The following is a 21,828-nucleotide window of genomic DNA, read 5'->3' as shown; positions in this document are numbered from 1 at the left end:
CTTGCACTCCAGCCTGGGTGACAGAGAGAGACTCCGTCTCAAAAAAAAAAAAAAAAAAGAGTTAAGCCTAAAGAAAAAAACAACAGACAAATGATAAAAGAACATGAGAGTATCGATGAGACAAATTATAGAAGAAAATATGGAATATCTAGAGATAAAAAAGCACAACGACGGAAATGAAAAGTTCATTAAAGGAGTATAACAGCAGGTAAAGATTAAGTCTGAAGAAATGAAAATTGAAATAACCCAGTGTGAGAACAGAAAAAAAAGAAGAATTTAAAAAACTGGGAAAAACCTAACAAGTACACAAGACACCATGAAGCAGACCAATGCATGCAATATGGGTGTCCCAGAAGTGCAGAAGGAGAAGAGGCAGAAAGAATATCCGAAGACATAAATAGCTGAAAATTCCCAAACTTGATGAAATATCTGAATGCCCAAATTCAAGAAGGGTAAAAATCTCCAACAAAAACATAATCAAAGACAGCCAGCCACACCAAGAAAATTATAGTTAGTCAAGAACCAAGACAATTGTAAAAACAGAAACGGAGAAGCAATTTGTCATGCAGAAGGGAGTCTTCACTGACAACAGACAGCTCAGAATGCATGGAAAATATGGAAGCCATTTGTTATGTAGAAGGGAGTACTGATTAACAACAAACAGCTCAGAAAGCATGGAAAATACAGAAGCCAGAAAGCGATAACAAAGTGTTAATAGAAAAAAGCTATCAAACAAGAAATCTGAATCTGGCAAAATGATACTTCAAGCAAAAATACTTCAGGCAAAAATGCCTAGATATGGAAAAGCTAAGGGAATGCGTTACTACTCCTGCTCTACAAGGATTGCTAGAAGGAAGCAATCAAGTTAAAATGAAAGGACATTGGACAGTAATTTTAAGCCACAGGAAGAATTAACATTGTAAAGAAAGCTGCTATTACTATTACAACACTGGTAAAAGTAACTATTACTATTGTACTTCTAGTAGGCAGCTACTACATAAAACAATTACAAATCTATTTTAATTGACACTGTGTACAGATATAATCTGAGACAATAACATATATTAGGAAGGATGGAAAAGTACAAAAGCAGCATATTTATATACTGTTGAATCTAAACTTCATATTATTCAAACAAGTTAGTATTATTCAAGGCAGGCTATTTTAAGTTTAGAATATTAACTGAAGTCTCAAATATAATTAATAAAAAATATAAAAAATACAGAAAAGGGAATAAGCACATTTTTAAAAAACCAACCAAATTTTTAAAATGAGCATCAAGTAATATAGAGAGGACCAAATATATAGTGAGGATCAAATACATAGTGAGGATCAAATATATAGTGAGGATCAAATATATAATAAGGATCAAATTATATAGAGAACATGCAGAAATTAAGTAGGTAAATGTCAGAGTAAACCATTCCTTGCTTGTAATAACTTTAAATGTAAGCTCTGTGTGAAAAGGCACAGACTGGCAAAATGCACTTTTAAAAAATGGATTCACCTATATGAAATTTATGCAAGTCTCACTTTAGGTATAAAGACACAGAGGTTAGAAGGAAGAGGATACAGGGTTCTGGGAAGAGGGCAACAATGAACTACAGAGCACCACGAATCTGTCTCTCCAACTAGACAACAAGTGCAGTTGAGAATTGTGTGATATAATTATTTTGGAACCCTCCAGTCTATCTGAAGGTTTACAGCTTTCAAAAGAAGACTTGGATAGTAAACTACAATTAAATTTGATCAATTTCATAGCTTAAGCTCAACAGCAGCTACCTATGTTCCATCAACTACCACTGTGGTATGCTGCCTTGCAAACACTTCCGGAGCAGCCTGCAAGAGCCAGGATGGACAGAAAGAACCCTGCCCTCCAAATCTCAGGAGGACTTGTGCACCGATTGCCACTTGTGATTAAGATGGTCCCAACAGAGGTGGGCAGTCATTGTTACATTCCCCAACCATTTTGCAGGAGCTTCCTCCTCTTGCTGAAGCAACTTTCCAGGGATTAAAAGGGCCATAGCATTTTCCTCTTTCATTTTTCTATTCAGATTTGAGCAGACAGAAGGGGGAAAAAAGCAGACCTAAAGAAAAGGCAGTTAAAATTATCAAGTCAGGAAGAGAAAGAAAAAATAATAAAGAGAAGTGAACGCAGCCCAGGAACCTGTGGGACATCATCAAGCAGACCAACTTATACATTTTGGAAGTTCAAAGAGAAAACAGAAAGAAACAGAGTATCTAACGGAACAGTTGTCACGAATGTCACAAATTTTAGAAAATAAATAAACACCAAGAAGCTCAAGAAACTCCAAGTAAGATAAACTCAAAGAAACACACACATGCTAATTAAACTGTCTAAAACAAAGACAAAGAGAATCTTGAAAGCAGCAAGAGAAGTGACTAGTCATGAACTAAAGACCCACAATGATGATTAGAGGATTTCTTTTTTTTTTTTTTTGAGATGGAGTTATGCTCTTTCTCCCAGGCTAGAATGCAGTGGTGCGACCTCGGCTCACTGCAACCTCTGCCTTCCGGTTTCAAGCAATTCTCCTGCCTCAGCCTCCCGAGTAGCTGGGATTACAGGTGCCCGCCACCAAGCATGGCAATTTTTGTATTCTTAGTAGAGATGGGGTTACACCATGTTGGCCAGGATGGCCTCGAAATTCTGACATTGTGATCCACCCGCCCCGGCCTCCCAATCATCACCGTATTTCTTATCAGACACCTCAGAGACCAGAGAGCAGTGGACTAACATATTGCAAGTATTGTAAGGATAAACTGTCAAACAGAAATCTTATGTCCAAACAAACTGCATCAAATGTGAGGGAAAAATTATGACATTCCCAGATAAAAGCTGGAGAAGTCTGTCACCACTAGATTACCCTTCGAGAAATGCTTTATGGAGTACTTCAGGGTGAAATGAAAGGACACTATACAGCTGTTTGAAGAAATAAAGATTAAGGTAAAGATAAATATATGGCCAATTATGAAAGCTATCAAAGCTTTTAACAATGAGCAACTCCACTATGTGTTCTCTACATGATTTACAACACTAATATATTAAAAGACTATCACCAGCTTATGTTTTTGGACATAAAATGCATCAAGGTGTAATTCTGAGACCTTAATAACTGACATGACAGGGTCTGAGCTATTAAGGAGTAGGGCTTTTGTATGCTACTGAAGGTAAACTAGTGTGACTTTAAAAGTGTTATAACTTTCTTAAATGTAATCATCACAGCAATCACAAAAGGGAATAGTAACAAGCAGGTAGGACGTTTTCTGCATGACACCTGAGAGCAGGAGCCACAGGGATCCAGCTGCTCTTACCTGAGGCATCTGCCTAGCCCTGCATCATGGGACCACGGCCTGAAGCCTGAGCTGGCCCACCAGGGAGTAAGTGCAGAGAGCCAAAAGCAGTTTCTCCACATAACTTCTTCCCCACCAGTGGCGACGAAAGTGGGAGAGGCTCATATGTGCCCAGCGCCCAGTGGAGCAGTGGAGGCAGAAGTGGTGGCTCCGTGGGGATGCAACTGAAACAAAGTGTTGGCCACCTGGCACAGCAACTGCCCCAACCCTGTCCATCCATCCATGGTTTCCCAGGAGTTTGAGGTTGAAACGATTGTTGACAAGACAAGAAACGGAAGACAGAGTATTTGGTTTGGTGGAAAGGCTATGACAACAAGGATGACACCTGCGAACCAGGGCCACAACTCGTGAACTGTGGGCAATATATTCGTGATTTTAACACATCCCACACTGAAAAACAGAAAGAAAACACATTGGTGAGAATAGGTAGAACTTCTTCAAACAATGTCAGAAATCTCCAGCCCTACCAAAACCAACTTTTCTAAGAGCTCTTTTAAGATGCTAGCGATTAGCAAAGACCACAAGTCCAAAAACAGTCAGTTGTCTGCTGCCAGCCAGAACTTTGGGAGAAACACAGCTTCATCTCTCTTCAATCCAAACAATATGGAGCTAGTAAATTCAATTATCAAGACACTTGTACCTCAGAGCCCCAGTAACACCAGGAACACAGCGGGTGGCTTTCAGGAACCTGAAAAACTGGACCCTATTGAGCACATCAGCAGGACACAGTGGTGCTCAAGGTGGCAGCAGAGAAGCCAGGCCAAGCTTTATCAGATCCCAGGGAAGAACAGGCCAGGATGGAGAACAGGCCCCAGATCTACCCACTAATGCCTCAGATGTCTGGCTCAGTGACTGCTGCCAGGGCCACAGGCTCAGCTAACAAAAGAAAAAAGTACATTGCTATTAATCGATCCATTAACAGCACATGGAGCAACAAACATGCAAACATCTGTTCCAAGAGTGAGAGGTGGGAAAAGAAAGGTTATTGATGACAGGCTGGGTGTGGTGGCTCTCTCCTGTAAGCCCAGCATTTTGGGAGACTGAGGCCGGTAGATCACCTGAGGTCGGGAGTTCGAGACCCTCCTGACCAACATGGAGAAACTCCGTCTCTACTAAAAATACAAAATTAGCTGGGCATGGTGGCACATGCCTGTAATCCCAACTACTTGGGAGGCTAAGGCAGGAGAATAGCTGGAACCCGTGAGGCAGGGACTGCGGTGAGCCAAGATTGCACCATTGCACTCCATCTTGGGAAACAAGAGTGAAACTCCAGAAAGTCTATCTCAAAAAAAAAAAAAAAAAAAAAAAGAAAAAGCTTATTGATGACAGAAGAAACCAGCCTTTTGTCAAGAGGGTGCATTTCAGCACAAGGCTAACGAAGTGCTGACAGATACAGAGATGCTGTGGTGAGGAAGAAAGATGGCTTCACTCAGATCCTGCTATCAACTAGATCAACAGAGAATAACTCACTAAATACAGAAGTAATGAAAGAAATTCAGGGTGCTCTGAATAGGGCTGCTGCCAATGACAGCAAGCTTGTGCTACTCAGTGCAGCTGACAGTGTCTTTTGCTGTGGCCTTGATTTTGTGTTCTTTGTGAAGCATTTAAGAAATGACAGAAAAAGGGCAAGCATTAAAGAGTGGACACTAGAGAAAACTTTGTGAATACTTTCATTTAGGGTAAGAAGCCTATTATTTCATCAGTCAATGGCCCAGCCATTGGACTAGTCACATCCATATTGCCTCTTTGTGATGTGGTTGGGCTAATGAAAAGGCGTGGCTTCCAACAACTTTGGTATTTGGAGGCGTGTACCAAATGCCTGGTCTCTCAGGCATTTTGGACTGCACCTTTCACTCAGAAGGTTATGGTTCGAATTAAGGAGCTTGCCTCCTACAATCCTATTGTGCTTGAGGAATCCAAAGCCCTTGTGCACTGTAACATGAAGATTGGGTTGGAACAGGCCAATGCGAGTGTGAAGAGCTGAAGAAAATCTGGGGCTTGGCACAAGAGATAGAATCTGTGTTAAAGTATGTGCAGAAGAAAATCTATCAGTTTTGATTGTCAGTCTGTCTGCTCATGACACTAGTACTGGGCTAAGCAGAATACATCATTAGCTACAAGATGCCCTAATCCAGCCTCATAGCCTGAAACAAGTTCACCCATAGCTAACACTTGGAAGCAGGACTGGAAATATCCAAGCTCCTTATTTAATATTACAAGGCATTTTTAAGCACTGTAACTTTAAAATAAGTAACGACAAAACTTCTTTGCCCAAATGTCATTATTTTATGCACATGTACACCCAAATATAAAAGCATACTGGTGAGCACTAGACTATTCTTGGAAGCTCTAATTTTTATCTACAGCCAGTGCTATATAAAAGACCAGAATTGTGTTTTATTACTTTTGGATGACAGAAAAGTCTGAAATGATGTTTGTTTTTCTTATTTCTTTCTCCCAGAATGCCGAGTCTAAAAGGGTATGAAGCAGCCTCCCTCAAATAGTTACACAGAAACAACTGAGATACTGCCTTTGTCTTTATGAAGATACAAATTCCCTCAGAGACAGAAAATTATAAATCAAAAGACTTGTTTTTCAGAATAAATATTTCTGACAAAAATTCCACTGATGATCATTCCCCCAAACCAAACATACACTTAGGATTCATGCTGAGATATCAAATGATTTTCCTTTGGTTTTAAACATCTCGTTCTTACCCAGTTAACATGAAGAAACCATTATCACTCTAGAATAAAACTTGTTGTGCAGTATTAATGAATCATGGAATCGTTTAGGTATTGTTGCGGGATTTTGTAAGCTATCAGAGAGACCAATGGGGTTCAGGAGGATATTTATTATTTAGGTGCCCCAGCCCAGTCGGATTGACATCCAAAGGACTGAGCCATGAACTAAGAGTTAAGTTACCTTTTAAGCATTTCTTGGGGTGGGGGGGAGATCTGTGCATGAGGAAGCATTACAGAAGTGAGAAACAAAGGCAGTTATTCAATTAATTGAGATATGCATTACATCATTTCTTACTTTCCAAGGAAAAACATGTTTTGCAATTTAAGTTTATCTGTCTAGTGACCTTGCAGCTGCACAGCTAGAGAACCAGGGATGCCTGGGAAAGGAGAGATAAGGTTCATTAGCCACAGAAAAACAGGCAGTTACTTTTTAAAGGACTCCAGCTCTTTCTCTTCCTCAGGGGAAATTGGGTTTTCTTACATACAACTGAGTTTTTGCTTAGACACTCTTTAAATTCTTTTAATTCCTGTTCCAGTATAAACATCTAAGTTATAATGTTTATAAAGTGTAGTTTTTAGGTTCAGTTGGGAGTATTTTTATTTAATAGGTTAAAATTCTTGACACACTTAAATGCAGAAACTCCTCTGAAAACAAAACAAACTACCTTACATTTGGCATTGAAGTTTCTTGATGTCTGCTTTTACGTGCACACCACCCCCCAGGAAACTCTACATGTTCAGCTATCCAGAAGCTCTCTGAAGCCTGTCTTCTTGGTTTTCTAAGGACACATCATTACATAGGCATGATTAAGTAATATTCTGGTCACTGGCAGTCAACTTGACCTTCAGCCACTCTTCCCTCCTAGAAACTGCCCTGTGGGGCTCAGAGTCCCAACTCTCTAATTGTTAGTGGTGGGGTCTTTGTTCTTAGAGCTCCCAAGATGGTGGCAGTCTGCTCCCAAGATGGCAGCAAGCCTTCCGTTCTCTGACCTGGGGTTCTTGGCTTCACAGATTCTAAGGAACGGAACCTTGGGCCATGCAGTGAGTGTTATAACTCTATTAGAAGCCATGGGTCACAGAAGAGAACTGTGGAACCCAGCAACTAGTTTTCAGCTCAATTAGGACAAACTAGGCACTTAGCCATGCAGGAACAACGGCATGCCTCTAGCCTGATCAGGAGCGGCAATGGGCGCCTCCCTGGATCAGAAGTGCAGCGGATACTCTGCCAGATCTGGAGGGGTGGAAGTCAATGGTGGATCTGCAATGGTGGCATTCAGCAGTGGTGGAAGGTGAGTGAAAGCTCAGCTTGAGCCAGAACAAACACAGACCAGAAAAGTGTGCAGTTTTGAGATTATTTAGTAGAGTGAAAACAGAGCTCCCATACAACCAAAGGGGACTCAAATGGATTTGCCACTGCCAGTTCAAATGCCTGAGTTTATATCCCGATCATTGTCCCTCCCCACTGTGGTCTCAGGCGATAGATGATTTGACTATTTCTTTACCTCCTGCTTTTAGCCTAATTGGTATTTTAGTGAGTTCTCTTTATTACCTGATTGGTCAGGTGTGAGCTGAGTTACAAGCCCCTGTTTAAAGGTGGGTGCAGTCACCTTCCCCAGATAGACTTAGGAATTCTTGGTCTGCCTAGGAAATCCAGCTAGTCCTGTCTCTCATAATCATGCCTTCCTCTTTCCAGTCAACACTAGCACATAAAGAGACAACACTTCGGAGATTTCAAAGATTTTAGAAGTTCTACTCCAAGAAAAAGGGACAAACACTGTTAGGTGACGCAAGGCGCCAAATGATGGCGCTGGTTCCAGGTTCTTCTTCACCCAGCACTATGTCGGCCTGCCAAATGAGACCCAATAAAAGAAGGCACCTCCTACTCCTGCCTTCAGGCCCGCCTCCCATCCAATTATCAGTGTCCATATAGCCCTGGGGGCTATAAATTACTCCACCCAACAGCTCTCTCTCTCTCTCTCTCCCCTGCGCGACCTGACCTCAACCTCTCCAATAAAAATCTCTTGGCCGTACTCGGTGTGGTTTGAGTTTGCCGGCATCCCTTTCATTTGGTGCCGTAACTCGGATTGGGACTCCCCACTTTTAGTGGGATCCCAATCTTTTCTTAGACTCAACCCAAACCCCCGACTGGCCTTCACCCATTCTCCTGTTCGCCAAGCTGTTCGCCCAACACCGGCTGCATCTCGTTAAGTCTTCCCCTCCAGGGTCTACCTCTCTAGGCAGGCAAGAGACCCCACGAAGTGCCTCGCCTCAAGCCCCTAAGGCTACGGTAGACCCCAAATAGCAAAACTGGCCCACATATCCGCTAGACAACCAAAGCAAATGGCCCACTTATGGGTCTCTCGATCCTAACATTCTCCAGGATCTCTACAATTATTGCGAGCGAACAGGAAAATGGGTAGAGATCCCATATATCCACGGCTTCTTTCTCCTATGGGATAGACCTAACCTTTGTCTCCCTTGCAAACCACAGCAGCTCCTGTCTGCTCATAAACCGCCAACCTCTCCCTCTGCCCCTGACTTCGACCCAGCCGACGAACGCCCCCCCATACCACCACCGTCCGCCGCACCCTCCGGCCGCCACCCAACTAGAAGTCACCCAGCCTCCCGCTGCCCCCCCATCTCCACGCCCTCAACCGCCTATCCCATCAGCCCCGGCCTTCAGCCCCCCTACCACTCGCTCAAAGTTACACCCCCCCCGTTGCCCCCCTTAGAGGTGGCAGGAGCTGAAGGTATTGTCCGAGTCCACGTCCCCTTTTCTATGGCTGACTTATCACAAACAGAAAAACGCCTAGGCTCCTACACTTCCAATTCTGCTTTATATATCAAAGGATTCCAATACCTCAACCAAGCTTATAGCCTTACCTTCCATGACATCTATATGATTCTCTCTAACACCCTCCTCCCCGACGGGCGTAGCCAAGTCTAGGAACAAGCTCATCAAACAACCCTAGCCCTATCGCTAGGAGCGCAGGCAGTACCTGAGCATAAGCCCAGTTGGGATTATAATACCCAAAATGGAGTATCAGCCCAAGACCATTTCGCTACTTACATCATAGCCGGTCTACGGAGGGCAGCTCAAAAGGCAGTTAACTTTGAAAAACTTAAAAATGAAAACCCGTCCGCTTTTCTAGACCACCTTACACAGGCACTCCAACAATACACCAACATAGATCCCAAAACCCCAGATGGTAGGCAACTCCTCATGTCCCATTTTTTTTGCTCAGAGTTTTCCTGATATCAAAGGTAAACTAAAAAACCTGGACAAAGGCCCCCTCACCCCTCAAACCGAGATCTTAGCGACGGCATTTAAGGTGTATCACAATCGAGATGAGAAGGCAAAGAGGCAAAAGTACCAATTACTGGCACAAGCCCTTCAAGCCTCCCCTCCATCACACGGCCATAAGTTGTCATCTGCCCATCCATCCCAACGTCAGCCCCCAGGGCCCTGTTTCAAATGCAGAAAGGAAGGGCACTGGGTCCGAGAGTGCCCAAATCCCAGGCCCCCCAACTGGCCATGTCCTAAATGCCACCAATCTGGCCACTGGGGCGTAGACTGCCCCGGCTCCAAAAGGGGGGCCGGGCCGGCCACCATCCCAACTCCCGATCTTCTAGGATTGGCCATTCAAGACTGACAGGGCCTTGGGACTTCCTTCCCGACACAAATCATCACCACACAGGAGCCCAGGGTCTCTTTAACAGTGTATGGACGTCCCATCACCTTTCTCCTAGACACCAGAGCTACTCTCTTGGTTTTAAGGGAATTTTGGGGCACCACTTCCCTCTTTGGATCTCCCATAGTCGGGGTCGGAGGCCAAACCATACGTCTAAGAGCCACTCCTCCCCTCTCCTGCACTTTCTCCGGCCACATCTTTTCCCATCAATTCCTAGTCATGCCACAATGCCCACTCCCTTTGTTAAGAAGAGACATTCTCTCTAAATTTAAAACCTCCATCACCTTCAACCCAATCACCCTCCCGCAATCCACCTCACTCACTGCCTTGGTGGTGAGTTCCATAGATCAAACTCCTGCTCCTACTCTGCCTTCGCTCCCAGCCAGTGTCAACCCCATAGTGTGGGACACCACCACCCCCTCATTAGCACTCTGTCCTCCCATACAAATATTCCTTAAAAACCCACACTACTTCCCCAGCCAACCCCAATATCCTCTCCCTATCTCCTGCCTGAAAGGATTACAACCAATTATTTTAGACCTCCTAAGAAAAGAGTTCCTCAGGCCAACCCATTCTCCATTTAACACCCCTATTCTAGCAGTAAAAAAACCCAATGGTACGTTCCGCCTCGTCCAAGACCTCGGCTCTTATCCTCTATTCCTCCTAGTGCCACACATTTCTCCTTTTTCACCATTCCCCTCTCCCCTCAGTCACAAGACCTGTTTGCCTTCACTTGGACTGACACAGACACTAAACAGTCACAACAGCTCAGGTGGCAGAGATAGCCCCCATATCTTTGGTCAGACCTACAAAAATTACACTTTCCCCAGTCCACCCTCCTACAATACGTTAATGACATCCTCCTATGCTGTCCCTCTCTAACTGTCTCAGCTCTCCCTCACTCAAGTCACCTATCTAGGAGTCCTCCTTGCCCATGACTCAAAGGCCATCACCCTAGACCAAAAGTGCTTCATTAGAAGTCTTCCCATCCCAAAAACCAAACAAGAGATACTCTCCTTCTTAGGCTACTTTAGAACTTGGATCCCCAATTACTCTTTATTAGCAAAGCCTCTATATGATCTCTCCCGAGGTACCCCATCCGAGCCTGTAGAGGCCACAGTCAAGCAGCCCTTCCTGTCACTCCAACAGGCACTACTCAAAGCCCCAGCCCTACATCTTCCAGACTTACAACAATCTTTCATTCTGTATGTACATGAGCACAATGGCTTGGTTCTTGGAGTCCTAGGTCAGATGCACGGACCCACCTTTGCAGCAGTTGCATACCTATCCAAACAATTCTGAGAGCGAACTCGGCCCACAGGGAACTGAGTTTTCTCCTTTCCCTCCTCACTCGTCCGGCCTGTGTTTCCTCCCTTCTCTCGCTGAAAAAATCCTGGTACCAGGCAACCCACAGCCCTCGGCCTTACAGAGGCCCATCATTTCTTTCGTTTCGGTGACGACCGGCTCGAAGGTTCTGACTCGCAACACGGCCATCCGCTAATAGGGGATGCCCTGTTCAGCCAGCCACCATATACATATACCCCTTCCTCTCTCACCATGGGAGGCTCTGCATCCCTGCCGGCTGACTAGACCCCACTGTGCGAGGGTGGGCCCCCTGCCTTTGGGCCCTGGCTGCAGCCTACCTACTACTTCAAGAGTCAAAGAAATTAACGTTTAGGGCAGCTGTTGTCATTACCTCCCCCCATCAACTCAAGGAACTCCTGACCTACAAAAGTCTACAAACCCTTCCCCCTTGAACTCCTGACCTACGAAAGTCTACAAACCCTTCCCCCTTGCCGCGTACTGTCTCCTAGGTTCCTTCCTGCATGATTCCGCTGTAACCTTCCAAACATGTGCACCCCTCAATCCCACCACCCTCCTGCCTGTTTCTCCTTAAACACGAACCCAGAAACCCCTCTAAAGCCAGGCACGCCTGTACCCCACAACCCTCTCAAAATTCGCATTTCTAAAACGCCCTCCCTTCCTACTATTCCTAAGGCATAAGCTGCTGCCCTCATGCCTGCTCCGAGCTCGCTTTTCTGGCTCTCCGCCTCTTACATCTTCTTCTACAGACGCTCCTCCGCCAACAGGCCCCCTTCACAACCCTACTACCTGTTCACCCTCAAAGAAACCTGCAACGCTAACCGGAGGTCACACACCAATGTGATCAGTTACCCCGATGCTCCATCGACACATCCTCAGTAGATCTTCCCCTCCCTAAACTCACCATGACCCTTATTTCCACATGTTCCACTTTGCCATTTGCTTTCCACACCAACAATCCCGCAGCACCTGTAAAACTGAATGGCCCCAAAACTATGGGTGTCCCTGGACCAGCTGTGTTATGAATTGGATCACCAAAAAAAACAGACAGCATATATTATGTCACCAAAAACAATGCCTCATCTAGAGCAATTCACATCACCGACCCAGCCAACGCAACCTGGGGCCAGGCAGCCCAGGGGGAATATACCCAAGCACTTATCCAGCACAAACTATAACCATCACCCGTACCCTAAAAACTGACTCCCAACAGGTTCTAGCCGAAATTAACACATAAATTTCCAAAGGAGAGACTGAACTACAATCCCAGCTACACCCACAGGCCGACATAACCTCCATACAGGCTTCCTGGCTTCTGTTCCTCCATCAAGGATTACTACTATTAAACACCTCTCAGATCCCTACTTCCGATTGTTTCTTCGCAAACATCAACAAACCCCCTCTTGCTGTGGTTCCACTATCTAGCTCCATAAACACAAGCAACTCCTCCCCGCTGACCACCTGCTTTGTAATCTCCCATGTCCCCCTCGCCAACCTCAGCGTCCCTATTCCTACCTGTCACAACACCAGCTACCACCCCTCATCGCCCCACAATGTAACATGCAAACAAACTGTCACCCCCCGCAACTTTCCAGCTCCAGACGGCCATTAATTCCTCTATCCCTGGCCCCTGCATACCCACCACACTAGTCCCTCAACTCACATTGCTCTCCTTCTCTGAAGGCCTTCAAGCCTATCAGTTTAATCACCCTAAACCCAACTCTCCTGAGGACCATTGGAAAAAAAAAAGCAATCTTCCTACCTATCATGCTTGGAATCTAACAATCTCTCTCATAGGTATACAGCATATCCCAATTTTCAGACGGCCATTCAGGAAATGGCTCAGTCTCTAGCTGCCCTCCAACGACAAATCACATCTCTAGCTGGTGTCACCCTTCAATACCGCCGCACCATTGACTTACAGCCGAAAAAGGCGGTACTTGAATCTTCTTACAGGAGAACTGTTGTTATTCCCAAGTAATCGAAACTAGCATTAAAAACCTACATCAGATAAAACGTAAACTAATGAATGCTAGCACTACTCCCTCCCTTTAGGAAACCCTCAAAACCCCCCTCTTAGCTTGGCTCCTTCCCTTTTTAGGCCCCCTAATGGGTATCCTCGCTTTCTGCGCACTACTCCCCTGCCTCATTAAGTTTATGAAAAACCAAATCTCTTCCATATCTAACCAAACATATAACCAGCTTCTCCTCAGAAACTACCAACTTTTAGCCACCAGTGAGAACGGGACAGATTCCACACAACCTGCTAACCCAAGCCAGTCATGACAACTGCCAACCTATTCCACAAATTTCTCAACGATCTCCGCACCGACAGCTGGCTCATAGCCAATCCATCGCTACCCTTCAAATGGATCACAATGTTAGAGGAATCTTCACGGACTTCACACCCCAAGAGGCGTTTACATACACCGCCACACTACTCGGGCTTATTCTACTGATAGATGCCCCTAACAGTCCTCCCTTTACTCCCCCTCAAGGCCCCCATTCAGCAGGACGTAGCCAGATGAGACACGACACCCCTCCACCCACCTCTAAGAGAAACAAAAGGGAGGAATGTTAGGTGACGCAAGGCGCCAAAAGATGGCGCTGGTTCTGGGTTCTTCTTCACCCAGCACTATGTCGGCCTGCCAAATGAGACCCAATGAAAGAAGGCACCTCCTACTCCTCCCTTCAGACCCGCCCCCCATCCAACCATCAGTGCCCATATAGCCCTGGGGGCTATAAATTACTCCACCCAACAGCTCTCTCTCTCTCTCTCCCCTGCACGACCTGACTTCAACCTCCAATAAAGATCTCTTGGCCGTACTCGGTGTGGTTTGAGTTTGCTGGCATCCCTTTCAAACACCAAACTCCCTTCACAAGTTCACATCTACTAAAAAGAAAACCCGTGATACAGAAGTTAAGAAGAAATTACTTAGGCAGAGAGTAAGGGTGTGGGGGTCCTCCATAAGGCCCTTTTTCATGAATAGTAGCCCCAAATCATTTACCAACAAAGAGCGGCCTGTAAAGTTGAGTTGCAGAGATAGACAAGCAAGCTGGGAGCTTCCACAGGTGAAGGCTGGCAGGAACAAGGGACCAGACATGTTCAAGATGGCAGCTCCATCTTCCCTTCTCTGCCACCCATGTGTACAGTAATGAGCAGACAAGATGGCTCCAATCAACTGGAACAGCCCAATATGCAAAATAACCTTAGGGTGGGGCCTCTGGATGCGGTGACTCACCCCTGTAATCCCAGCAACTTTGGGAGGCGGGAGGATCACTAGGTCAGGAATTCCATAATGGCCTGACCAACATGGTGAAACCCTGTTTCTATTTAAAATACAAAATTAGCTGGGTGTGGTGGCATACACCTATATTCCCAGTTACTCAGGAGGCTGAGGCAGGAGAACTGCTTGAACCTGAGAGGTGGAGGTTGCAGTGAGCGGAGATCATGCCACTGTACTCCAGCCTGGGGGACAGAGCAAGACCCCCTCTCAAAAAAAAAAAACAAAAAAAAAATACAGTGGGGCAACCAACCTTCCTCACACACTATGTAAATGTCACACCTGATCAAACCAATCTGTGAGCCCTATGTAAATCAGACACAGCTTCCTCAAACTGGGCTAGAAAATCCAGCACATTGGCTGCCAGCCAGTCCTTTGCCCTCGGAGACTCCTCTTTCTATACAGACAGCTGCTTCTCTTTCTCTCCTCTTCTGTCTATTAAACCTCCTCTCTTGAACACCTTGGGTGTGTCCATGTCTTAAATCTTCCTGGCGCATGACCATGAGCTCCAGGGTGTATACACCAGACAACGTAGCCGTTTCACCAGAACCAGAGTGTATAACTGCTGAAATCTACCAAATGTTCAAATGAAAACAAATTTTTCCCTGTTCCAAAATAATTTATTTTAAAACAAGACAGTACAGGTTGACCATCGCTAATACAAAAATCAGAAATGTTCTCTAATCTGAAACTTGAGGGCTGACATGACACAAGTGAAAAACTCCATCCCTCAGTCTTAACACAATCTTTGTTTCATGCACAAAATTATTAAATACACAAAACTACCTTCATGAAGATGAAAAATAAATGAATTTCCTGTTTAGATTGGTTTCTTATCACCAAAATATGCAAACATTCTAAAATCCAAAACACTTCTATGTCCCAAGCATTTCAAATAAAAGATACTCAACCTGTACTTCTTAACTTGTAAGATCAATACTATTCACCTAACAAAGCTAGACAAATATTTTATTTTATTTATTTTTTTTTTTTGAGACAGAGTCTCACTCTGTCTCCCAGGCTGGAGTGCAGTGGCGCGATCTCGGCTCACTGCAAGCTCCGCCTCCCGAGTTCATGCCATTCTGCCTCAGCCTCTCCGAGTAGCTGGGACTATAGGCGCCCGCCACCACGCCTGGCTAATTTTTTTTTTTTTTTTGTATTTTTAGTAGAGATGGGGTTTCACCGTGGTCTCGATCTCCTGACCTCGTGATCCGCCCGCCTTGGCCTCCCAAAGTGCGGGGATTACAAGTGTGAGCCACTGCGCCTGGCTGACAAAAATTTTTTCAAAAAGAAGGAAGGAAGGAAGGAAGGAAGGAAGGAAGGAAGGAAGGAAGGAAGGAAGGAAGGAAGGAAGGAAGGAGGGAAGGAGGGAGGGAGGGAGGGAGGGAGGGAGGGAGGGAAGGAGAAGGGGGAGGGAAGGGGAAGGGAATGAGAAGGGAAGCAAAAGGGAAGGAGAAAGGAAGGGAAGGAGGGAAGGGGAAAGTAGAGACCAACACAATACCTTTTAACAATGAGGACTAAGATCTGATTTTTTTATGTTCCCCAAATTCCTGTCTAAGGGGTCTGGGGCGTCATTCCCTACAAATCACAAATCCTCATCAGATGGCTTTTATTTAACCCTATATATCGTGACTTACTTTTCAGTCTGACTCTGGCATAACATTATGATACAAGAAAGAAAATCAAAATATTTTAATCCAAAACATGTTTCTTAGCCATATCTTGAAACAGCTCTGCAAAGCTTTCCTTCGTGGGAGAAAATTTGCATCTGTAAAGAATCTCTATTAACATAGCTAAGTGTTTTTCTTCCAAGCCCTGTCAATCCTAAAGAGATTAACTGAAGGTCTAGCACCTTTTCAAGATCTGAATAGGAAACATTTGTCATTTATTGTCTCTAAGGGCAGCCACTATAAAAAGACTTCACAAGAACCTTGGTCTCCAAAATCTTTTATCTCAACCTGAACATTTGTTTCTATGATCCCAGGTCTTTGAATAAAACCAACTGTCAACCAGAAAATGTTTAAATTTACCGATACCCTGGAAGCCCCAGTCACCCACTTTTGAGTTGTCCCGCATTTCTGGACCAAACCAGTGTATTTTGTAAATGTATGTGATTGATGTCTCATGCCTCCCTAAAATGTATAAAACCAAGCTGCACTCCGACCAACTTGAGCACATGTTCTTAGGACCTCCCGAGGGCTGTGTCATGGGCCATGGGCACTCGTATTTGGCTCAGAATAAATGTCTTAAAATATTCGGCCGGGCGCAGTGGCTCAAGCCTGTAATCCCAGCACTTTGGGAGGCCGAGGCGGGTGGATCACGAGGTCAGGAGATCGAGACCATCCTGGCTAACACAGTGAAACCCCATCTCTACTAAAAATACAAAAAATTAGCCGGACGTGTTGGCAGGCACCTGTAGTCCCAGCTACTCGGGAGGCTGAGGTAGGAGAATGGCATGAACCCGGGAGGCGGAGCTTGCAGTGAGCCGAGATCGCGCCATTGCACTCCCGCCTGGGAGACAGAGGAAGACTCCGTCTCAAAAAAAAAAAAAAAAAAAAAAAAAAAAAAAATTCTACGCAGTTTGATTCTTTTCATTGACAGCAATATACATGCAAAAATCCTCAATAAAATACTAGCAACAAATCCAGCAGCATATTAAAAGTACAAAGTACCATGATGAAGTGTGAGATTTATCAAGCATGTAAGGGTGTTTAAACATATGAATTAATTCCTAATATATTGTCGGAAGCCTCTGAACCAGACCAATTCCATCTTGAATAGGGGCTAGGTAAAATAAGGCTGAGATCTACTGGGCTGCATTCCCAGAGGATTAGGCATTCTAAGTCAAAGGACGAGACAGAGGTTGGCACAAGATACAGATCATAAAGACCTTGCTGATGAAACAGGTTGCAGTAAGAAAGCCAGCTAAACCCCACCAAAACTAAAATGGCAACAAGAGTGACTTCTGGTCGCCTCACTGTTGCAGTCTCATCAGCGCCATGACAGTTTACAAACGCCATGGCAATGTCAGCAAGTTTACCCTATATGGTATAAAAATGGAAAGCATGAATAACCCAACCCTTGTTTTGCATATAATCAACAAATAACCATATAAATGGGTAACCAGCAGCCCTCAGGGCTGCTCTGCCTATGGAGAATACATTTTTTTATTCCTCTACTTTCTTTTCCCCTGCCCCTCCCGCACCCCTTCCTGATGGAGTCTCACTCAGCCACCCAGGCTGGAGTGCAGTGGTGCAATCTCGGCTCACTGCAACCACCGTCTCCCAGGTTTCAAGCAATCTCCCGTCTCAGCCTCCCAAGTAGCTGGCATTACATGCACCTGCCATCATGCCTGGCTAATTTTTCTATTTTACTAGAGATGGGGTTTCACCAGGTTGGTCAGGCTGGTCTTGAACTCCTGACCTCAGGTGATCCGCCTGCCTCGGCCTCCCAGAGTGCTAGGATTACAGGTGTGAGCCACTGCGCCCAGCCTATTCCTCTACTTTCTTAATAAACTTGCCTTTACTTTATGGGCTCGCCCTGAATTCTTTCTTACATGAGACCAAAGAGTCCTCTCTTACGATCTGGATCAGGAACCTTTTCTAGTAACAATATCATCAGAAATACAATAAAGAAAGTAACAAGGCTATCTCAATTGATTCAAAAAAATTATCCAGACTAATGTAAACACCTTTTCATAATAAAACTGAAACTAGGAATACAGGAATAAAATTGAAAACTAGGAATACAGGAGAAGTTTCTCAACAGCATAAAGGCCACATATGAAAAACTTAATAGCTAACATGGTCACAGGTATTCGAATCAGAGTGACTCCACAGTAAGTCCACACGAAATGCAGGTCACAAAGACCCTTCTGATAAAACAGGATGCTGTAAAGAAGCTGGCTCATTGTACACTAAATATAATGCATTAACTTGTGAAAAGACACTCCCACCAGCATCGTATCACTTTACAAATACCATGGGCACCATCCAGACTTTATCCTATATAGTTCAAAAAAGGGAGAAACCGTCAGGTGGGTTGGAAGTGGGGAGCAGCAGATTCCCACCCCTTTCCCAGAAAACCCATGAATAATCCACTTGTTTAGCATAAATAAACCTTATTTCACATGTAATCAAGAAATCACCACAAAAATAACCAACTAGCAACTCTCAGAGCTGCTCTGCCTATGGAGTAGCCATGCTTTTGGTTCCTTAATTCTCCATAAACTTGCTCTTACTTTACTCTGTGGACTTGACCCAGGTCCAGGAACCCTCTCTAGGGGTCTGGATCAGGAATAACAACATCACTAAATCGTGAAAGACTAAAAGCTTTTCCTAAATAAGGAACAAGATAAGTATGCCTGCTCTTACTACTACTAATCAAGGCAGTAGAGCATATAGGCAAAAAAGGGAAGAGATAAATTTGGTCCAAAAAGGAAAGAAAGAAGTAAAACTATGTTATTTGCAAGTGACATGATCTTACTGCAAAAAAACCTCTAATTCATAAAGAAATTTAACAAAATTGCAGGATGAATAAAATCAATATAAAAAAATTAGTTACGTTTCGATATACTAGCAATGAATATCCCAAAAGGAAATTTAGAAAACAATTCCATCCACAAGAGCAGCAAAAAGAGTTAGCACTTAGAAATAATTTAGCAGGGAAGAAATAAGAGTGTTGAAGAAGTAAACAGAATCTAAGTAAATGAAAAGACATCCCAAGTTCATGTCTTGGAAGACTTAATACTGTTAAGAGGCAATCACTCTTTTGAGAGAGATTCAATGCAATCTCCAACTTAAAATTTATATGGATTTTTATAGAACCTAGAAGGTCCAAATAACCTCAAAAACAAAAACCTATGCAAAACCAAAACACAAACAAACCAAAAACCCCAACAAAGTTGAAGGACTTATATTCCCTGATGTACTATAAAACTAAAGTAATCAGGAGTGTGGCACTGGCCTAAGGACAGGCATATAGACCAAAGGAATATAATTTAGAGCCTAGAAACAATCCCTTTATCTTCAACAAGGTGACAAGACCACTCAATGGGGTAAGACCACTCTGTTCATAATGATGGGAAAGCTGGATATCCACATTCAAAAGAATGGAGTTGGACACTTAGTTTCACATTATTCACAAAAATCAACTCCAGTTGGCTGAAAGATCTAAAATTAAGAACTATAAAAATAAAAAATTCTTAGAAAACAATGTAGGAGAAAATGGCTTTTGCTCTGGATTTGCCAATGATTTCTATACTGAGGATGATGGAAACACAGGGAACCAAAAAAGAAATAAATTAAACTTCATGAAAATTAAAAACTTCTGTGCATAAAATAACATTATCAACAGAGTAGAAATAAATCCTGAAGAATGGGAGAAAATGTTTGTAAATCATTGGTCTGGTAAGGAATATCCAGAATATATACAGAAACTCACTACAAAAAATAATCAAATTCAATAATGCTATAAAAACTGGAATATACATTTCTCTAAAGCAGATATACAAGTGGCCAGTAATATCACAAAAGCCGATGCTCAATATCACTACATTAGTCATGAGGAAAATGTGAATACAAACCACAGTGAGGTTATATCTTACATATATTAGGATGGCCATTAATAAAAGTGAAAATAGTTAGTGTGGGAGAGGATTTGGAGAAACTAAAGCCTGTGTAAGGTGAGGTTGGGAGTGTAAAGTGGTGAAGCCAATGTTAAAAAAGTTCAGCAGATCTTCAAAAAGTTAAACACAACTTACCCTATGACCCAGCATATCCATTTCTACAAATATACTCAACAGCTCTGAAAATAGGAACTCAGAGATCTGTGCTCATAGTAATATTAGCAATAACAGTAATCAATAGCTAAAAGGTAGAAATAATCCAGGTGGCTATCAACAGACCAATATATAAACAACATCTAGTATACACATACAAGAGAGTATCCTCTGAAAATGAATCAAGTTCTGACCATGCTACAACATAGATGAACCTTTAAAACATTATGTTAAGCTAACAAGCTAGACACAAAGGCACAAATTTGTGTGATTCCACTTACATGAGGTACCTAAAATAGGAAATGCACAGAAACTAAATGAATATTTTAAGTTACCAGAGATTGGAGGGTAGAATTTGTTGAAGGTGATAAAATATTTTGAGGGTGATAAAATATTTTTGAGATAAAGCAGGAGTGACTGCACAATATTGCAATCATTCAATATACACCAGTCATAACTGCACAATATCGTGCAATTAATGCCACTGAACAAAGCTAACTTAAAAAAGAGGTTAAAATGGCTAATTTTGTGTTATGCATATAATTACACGTTATACCACAATAAAAAAATGTAAAAGAAAAAAATCTACGCTGGCATCTTGCAGAGACAAAAGTTTAGGTTAACTGGAACACGTTTTTTAAGAAATTCTTCTACACTTCAAGTTATTACATGGGCAAGTAAAAGGGTTCCTTCCTTCACTTCTGGAAAAAAATTTTCTTCAGAAGTCATTAATTTCTGCTTGGAACAGCAAGGTAAGCCTTCCTTCAAATTACATATAAAAATCACATACTTGCTTGGACAGTGCAATAATAAGTCAATGATGAAGGTCTGCCAGGCTTTTTCTTTACTAAGTGCATCCAATGCTGTTGGAAGTAAAGCAAAACATAAGGTCATCACTTCCAGTGCTTCACAGCAAACTTGTTCATCTTCCACCTCCAGCTCATTGCTTCCATTGGTGGCCTGCAAAATTAGAATCAGGAGTAAGTTACCTAGAGACATATTCAAGAAGAAATTCACAAACCCTCTAGTTAACATTTACAATTTCCTACATGGTAAAGACCATGCAGCCTCAGACTCTTCACTTGTGGCTGGAGAGGCTCTTTCGGATTTAAGTGGGATTTAAGAAGCATATTCAGTGATAGGTACTCCTCACTTTTGATGTTCTTCTGGATGTGACTGATCTGCTTCAATCATAACTGCTACTACAGAATCATTCTGGCACTGCGGTTTGGGTCTTTGAGTAGTTCTATTGTACAGCCTACCTACAAGTCATTTCATTCAAAAAGTGATCATAATACAAATGTTCAGGAAGCCTATGGAAGACTTCTGCAACCTAAAATATAACCAACTAGGTAGCTAATAATTTTTAATTTGCCACTATCCATCAAAATGTAACTAAGAGTTGTATGTTTGGAACAGAATAACCATTCAACTATTCCTAAAACGGAAGTTGTATAATGCCATGACACACTTTCTCATTTTAACTATACTAATGTATATTTAAATACACTAATGTATATTTTAATGGAGATCATCAGGGTTCTATATGGGCAGGTAAATACCACAGATGTCAAAGAGCTAAACAGTCTTATTTCTGTAAATAGCTTGCTTAATGTACCAGAAGGCTGGTGATA

General features: G+C 43.2%; 1 protein-coding gene across 9 annotated transcripts in view; it reads right to left on the bottom strand.

The window, feature by feature from the left end:
* The window catches only part of USP9Y (ubiquitin specific peptidase 9 Y-linked), a 215,213-nt gene that overhangs the window by 55,473 nt on the left and 137,912 nt on the right, over window positions 1-21,828 (bottom strand). For all 9 annotated transcript variants that reach the window (XR_010119796.1, XM_063635449.1, XM_063635447.1 and 6 more), the window contains one exon: window positions 20,985-21,154. Coding sequence is in view for 8 of the 9 variants with exons in the window: in XM_063635449.1 (XP_063491519.1) it covers window positions 20,985-21,154 (170 nt within the window). In the remaining variant the exon portion in view is untranslated. The remainder of the gene's footprint in view (window positions 1-20,984; window positions 21,155-21,828) is intronic.

The sequence above is a fragment of the Symphalangus syndactylus genome, chromosome Y (genome assembly GCF_028878055.3).
Source record: "Symphalangus syndactylus isolate Jambi chromosome Y, NHGRI_mSymSyn1-v2.1_pri, whole genome shotgun sequence".
NCBI lineage: Eukaryota > Metazoa > Chordata > Mammalia > Primates > Hylobatidae > Symphalangus > Symphalangus syndactylus.
The sequence above is the reverse complement of the archived record's forward strand: the minus strand, read 5'-3'. Positions and strand labels throughout refer to the sequence as shown.